The sequence below is a fragment of the Carettochelys insculpta genome, chromosome 1 (assembly GCF_033958435.1).
Source record: "Carettochelys insculpta isolate YL-2023 chromosome 1, ASM3395843v1, whole genome shotgun sequence".
Lineage (NCBI taxonomy): Eukaryota > Metazoa > Chordata > Testudines > Carettochelyidae > Carettochelys > Carettochelys insculpta.
This window is the reverse complement of record NC_134137.1, coordinates 121,204,967-121,210,966: the sequence shown is the minus strand read 5'-3', so window position 1 is coordinate 121,210,966 and position 6,000 is coordinate 121,204,967. Positions and strand designations below refer to the sequence as shown.

General features: G+C 50.1%; 1 protein-coding gene across 2 annotated transcripts in view; it reads left to right on the top strand.

The window, feature by feature from the left end:
* The first annotated feature begins 260 nt into the window (after window positions 1-260).
* The window catches only part of GAS6 (growth arrest specific 6), a 66,012-nt gene continuing 60,272 nt past the window's right edge, over window positions 261-6,000 (top strand). The window contains exons 1-2 of one of the 2 annotated variants that reach the window (XR_012645087.1): window positions 261-539; window positions 1,292-1,458. Coding sequence is in view for 1 of the 2 variants with exons in the window: in XM_074990900.1 (XP_074847001.1) it covers window positions 473-539; window positions 1,292-1,458 (234 nt within the window). In the remaining variant the exon portion in view is untranslated. The remainder of the gene's footprint in view (window positions 540-1,291; window positions 1,459-6,000) is intronic. The other variant, XM_074990900.1, reaches the window with a different exon arrangement.

The window sequence follows — 6,000 nt, the reverse complement described above, 5'->3', positions numbered from 1 at the left end:
CCGGCCCATGCATTTACCAGTCCCCCCAAGTAAACCCGCGAGGCTAAGGCCGAGGCCGAGGCTACAACTTGCCAGTGGTGCCGCTGCGCTGTGGGGGTAACGTGATGCCGGTAGAAAAGCGGGGCGGATGCCCACGCGTCTGCAGCCCGGGGGGTGCGGCTTTCCAGGGCGCAGGTGCTGCGGGGCCGGACGAGGGGCGGGGAGCAGGGGACAGGATGACGCCCGAGCCCCCCCCGCAGCAGAGCTCTGCAGGCGCGGGCCGGGCCCAGGGCAGAGGAGGGGCGGGGCGGGGCGGGGCGGGGCGGCAGCCGCACGCGCCCTGCGCCCAGCCCCCCGGGCGATAGGTGTGTCTCCGCGGCTCAGCCTGCCGGGTGCTGCCGCCTCGCGCGCGCGCTCCGGCCTCCCGCACTAGCCGCGCTCCCTGCGACCGGCCCGCTCCTGCCGCAGCTGCAGGGCCCGGCCCAGCCGCAGCATGCCGCAGCCCCCGGCTCTCGCTGCCGCACTCCTGCTGGCCCTGCTGGCCGCCGACTGCTCGCCGAGTGAGTGCCGCCGCGACCCTCAGCCCTGCCCGGGCCAGCCTGTGCGCCGGGGGAGGCAGCCGCTTCCCCGCGCCCTCCTCCCAAGGACACCCGGCGAGCGTCTGCGGGGCCGGGGCCGGCGGTGGTAGGGCTGGGGGGTGACTGTATTATGTGAGCAGAAGGGGGGACACGGCTGGTGCACTTGACCTGGCTGAGGGCAGTGTCTGGGGGGGGAGCGCGGCTGGGGTATCTGCCCTGATTGGTGGGTGTATGTGCGGGGCATAGTTGGGGCGCTTGAGTGGGCTGGGGGGTTGCATGTAGGCGGGCACGGCTGGGACATCTGCCCTGACTGGGGGCGGTGTCTGTAGCTGGGGCATTTGACCTGGCTGGGGGGGTCTGTCAGGGGGGCACGGCTGGGGCGTCTGCCCTGACTGGGGGGGTCTGTGTTCGCGGCTGGGGTGTTGCTCTGGGGCGCGGGGGGAGCGCTCCCCGGGGGCACTGCACGGCGGGGGGGTTGGCTGGTGCAATGCCGTGTCCGCCCAGCGTTGCGGGCAGGTGGATGACTGTGCCTTGTGCGGGACCGGGGAGAGTGCGCGCTAGAGGCAGTGCTCGGTGCGGGGCCGTGCTGCTGCGACGCGGGCTGGGCTGGGAAAGCGGGGCGCGCCCGTGGCGTTGTTCCGCGCACTTCCCAGCGGCCGGCTGGGGTGATTTGATTCCTGTATTTACTGCTGCTTCTCCCTCCCCGCTGTCCCCGCGTGTGGCTGCGGCCCCAGCCGTGCTGCTGCGAGCCCCCGAGGCGGCCCACTTCTTGCGGCAGAGGCAGCGCCGAGCCTATCAAATCTTCGAGGAGACCAAGCAAGGCCACCTGGAGCGGGAGTGCGTGGAAGAGCTGTGCAACAAGGAGGAAGCCAGGGAAGTGTTTGAAAACGATCCTGAGACGGTGAGAGACGGCGGTGATGAGCGGATCTGCCGATCGGTTTGGGGTTGTAGTGGCAGTCCCGCTCCCCGGCCACAGCTGGAATGAGGGCGCCAGCTATCCTCACAGCTGGGGAAGCTGTTTGGGGGAGGAGGCGAACTATCAGATAAATAGCTGCAACATAACCAGTTCTTCCTTTAACGGGGTTGTACTGGGGTTGTCTGACCAAGCAAATATAGTTTGTTTGTTTGTTTTTTTAAATTTACAGGGCTGACATAATTGTACATGAGATTCCTATTTAAAATTTCTACTATTCTGCATTCAGCCTTAAAGGGCCAAATTTACCCCCACTGTAACTAAGTTCAGGGAGTTACCCCAAGATGACATAGTTTTGGAGCATTTTTGTCTGAACACCTCCCTTCCCTTGAATCCTAGGGCATATAAAATCCTTTTACCAATGTCCAAAAATAATACCAAAAAATAAATTGCTGTGAAGAAATACAACATAAACACATTTTAAAAGTGTCAAACCATTTTGAGTTTGTAGTCAAGGATCTGGAATGCACTAAGAGGGTAGGACAGAAATAATAACTTTATAGCATTTTTAATAAAATTATATTTCTGTAAATCTGAATCACATGTAGTGTTATGCTCCATTACAGCCTACAAAAAATTGAAAGTGCTCATGAGCATATTTTTATCTTAAGTATTTTCTTTTTGTGGCACTTTGTATGACTATACAGTAGTTGTCTTAGTTTACTGAAGGCTTTCATTTCCAGTTGGCTTGCAAACTTCTGGCTGTCCCCTTTTGTGGATAACCCCTATTAGTTTACTGGTGGGAAGTTAAATTCTTTGAGCTCACATAGGGTTTGGAATTGCAAAGTGTTTTCATGTTGTTAGTGTCATGCTTTTTGGGTGAAAGGAGATATGTGATTCAGGAGGGGGGTAAGAGTGCAGATGGGAGTAGAGAGAGGGTGGGACTTAGCTTTTCTTTTTGAGTCTGGCATTTAAGTGAAAACATGTCTGGACATGTATACCTTAGCAGGCTACCAGTGCAATGGATAATTACAAAAGTAAAAAGGACAGAATTTTCAAACAGATTCTAGTGTTTTTTGTTTTTAAATCTGCAGTGCTGAGTTTAAGATCCAACCTCTGGCTACTTTGGCCCACTAAGTATATGTTACACTGCAGTCTGTGTGCATACTCTGCTAGAGTTGTCAGGCGTCCAGTATTGAACTGGACAGTTGGGTATTTGGGCTCTCTGTCTGGTTATTAAAAAAGCAAAAAAGAATACTGGATACGTAAATGTCCGGTATTTTAATTTTATTATAAGTTCTCAGCCAATGGAGGGGCAGGGCCTTTCTGAACACACACGGCCCCACAATTGGATGGCAGGTGCTCGGGCAATGAGGTGAAATAGAGGGTGTGGAGGAAACGGAGGTGAAGTTGTAGCATGTGCAGAGTCTGTGCTCCCAGCTGCTGCCGCTATGTCTTATGTATTGGGAATCCCTCGCTGGCCCGTTCCCATCCCCGCTGGTGGAGGGGCTGGCTGCTTGCGCATTCCATCCAAAGAAAATACAGTAATCCCCCAAGGTACGTGAGGGTTGCGTTCCACGCAGCCCTCATGTACCTTGAAATTTGCATAAATCGGGGGCCTTGGACGGTGGGTTGGGGTGTGGAAGGGAGCAGGGGGGTTAAGCCTGGAGTGGGTTAGGGCTGCAGGGGGTGGAAGAGTGGAGTTGAGCCAGGTGCATGGGAGTTGGAGCTGCGTCTGCAGAGGTTGGTTTCACAGCAGCGTGATGTCACTCAGGGAAGCTGATTCCGGCTGATTCCAGCTCTGTCCCCCTTTGATGGGGACTCTCTCCTACCCCCTACCCCCACTTCAGTGGCTGCCTGGGCTGGAGCTTCTGGGGTCCCCCTCCAATTGTGCAAATTTTGAAGGATTACTGTACATCTTCCTTTCCTAGCTGCTGGTGTCCGGTATTTTTGTGGAGGACATCTGGCAACCCTATGTGGCACCTAGATACAAAAGTGTTTGGTGCTTTGTAAAATATGTAGGTTGAATATACTTATAAGCATTTGTAAAAGGGGTGTTACAGTGGCCTACACAATTATTTTCCATATTCCCATTGAACTAAAATATTTTAGTAGAATCTTGCACACCTTCCATGTAGGTGTGCAGAAAAAAAATCGAAAGTTGAACTTTGACTTTTCATAAATAAAGGTAGTCTGCGGTCACAGCAGTTGTTTTTATTGGATTTTAGTCAAGAAAATTGGCAAAGTTGAGTGAGTGTATGATGTACTCACAGGCTCCTTAACTGGAAAGGTAGGCCACTGTAAACATATGTCACAATTATGAACAATACTTGGGACTTACTTCACACTTGAGATGATTGTAAATCTTTGTTCCTGTTACGAAGTAATTTGGGGTTTACTTCTCTATCTGTAGCTATAAATTTTCCCCAAGACGTTTCCATGGTATTTAAGCACCATTAAGAAACAAATATTTAGCAGCTGATAATGCTTTGGTTTATATTTGTGGAATGGTTTTATTTTATCCAAGCTAGTCTGTTTCTTTGTGAGTTTTTTTTTTTGAGGGGGGGCGGGGGGAATATTAAGGGAATATTGTTCAGGTTGTCAGGCTCGTGTATTTGTGTCTACTTGCATATTCTGCATGCACCCAAAATGTTACATTTTAAAATGCTACAAGCTCTGCAGATCTTCTCCTGAGACAGTCAGCAGTCCACCCAGTATGCTGAATCTCAGCAATTTGCATATGTAGTTTTTGCTTTGGACAAATCTTATGCCACTTCCAATCTAGTTGGATATCAACATGTGGAATGGTAACAGAGAGTAAGCCGTGCTAGTCTATACACTATCAAAACAAAAAGCAGTCAAGTAGCACTTTAAAGACTAGCAAAATAGTTTATTAGGTGAGCTTTCGTGGGACAGACCCACTTCTTCAGACCATATCCGTACTTGACTGCTTTTTGTTTTAACATGTGGAATGGAGATAGCACTGGTTGTGCTGTTTGACTGTCAACTAATGATTATGGAATGTGGTAAAATACCTGTGCTGCTATTACTACATCGCTTGGGAGCCTTCAGTATTTAGTTCTGAAGTACATACAGTAGGTAGCAGGGTTTGATGAAGTCCCATTAAGGTAGCACTGCTATTTCTTTGACAGAGCCTAGAAGGTTTTGATGTTCCTTATCTTTTAGTCCTCATCTGTAGAACTGCACATGGCTTAATTTTGTTCTCTTAATTTTGTTATGAGGCCACTGAGGGAGTTTGCTTGATGCTGTGATCTGTAATGCTGTCAGTACATAGATGACAATCTTACCCTGTCGACCAAGAAAACCAGAGGTCCCTACCCGTGAGAAACAGCTGGCTCAGACTCAGTTCAGGAAAGATGGAGGTGAAGTTAGACAGCAGTGCATTCCAGGTTGAGGAACTAGCAGTAGAAGTCACCTTACCTCTGTTAGAGGAAGTCTGTCCTCAAGTTGTTAAGGATGGCTGGAGATTGCAGCTGTAGTTCTTGGAAGTATATTAGGAAAAACTTTAACTGTCAGGGTGGCTAAACACTAGAATAAATTTCTCAGGGAGGTTGTGGAATCTCCATCACCGGCGATATATAAGAGCAGGTTAGATAGATCAGGGAAGGTCTAGACCAGCGATTCCCAACCTTTTCGAGATGGTGACGTATTTTGGCAATTCAATAAGACTTTGTGACCCATAGCAATTCAAAACTGGTAGGGGGAGGTTCTTCCTTGTGGGTTTTTTTTTTTGTTTGTTTTAAATAAATCTTAATTCATGGCACCTGTGCCCCCAGGCAAAAGGCACTCTGAGGCTGCATCTACACTATGAGCTAAATCAGTTTTATTAATATCAATTTATTAATGCTGGGTTTTTATCAATATGATTTTGAGCATCTTCACCTTCCCATGTGCTCCCTACAACATCTACTTATTGTTGTCACACATAGTTGCCAAAATAGACTATTGCAGCAGCACGTTGTGGGAACCTATCCCACGGTTCCCTGAGTCCTGTAGCATTCTGGCTATTTTCACTGGTGCAACATGAGGAAAAAAATTGCCCGCAAGTGGCTGTAGGTATCTGATAACGTCTTCCCACATTTCATTTCCCTCGTTTCCCTGCCGTGTTAACCAGAGGTCTCTTTTTCCAGGCAGGGTCTGCCTTACTTGTATAAGAGATGTGCTTTTTATAATTGTGGGGTGGGGAGGGGTAGTAAAGTGCTTACGAAAGTTAGAAAAAGATTGCAGGTTTCCCAACTGACAGGTTTTCAAAATGGGATGCAAAAGCACTGGAGCTTTGGAGGCTTGGATGTGGATTATAGATCCTCGGATCAATAATGTTGTCTCAAAGGCCCAAGAGCCAGCCTGGGGCACCAAGAGGCAGGTCCCTCCTGCACTGGGCAAAATGTTAGACCCTCCTGAACCTGGGGAGCGAGGAGGATCTACTCCCAAGACCCCAAGGTGAAGCACTGTAAGGCGAAGCCTACCCTGGATGGCCACCACCTTGGCAGAATGAAGCCACCCCCCGCT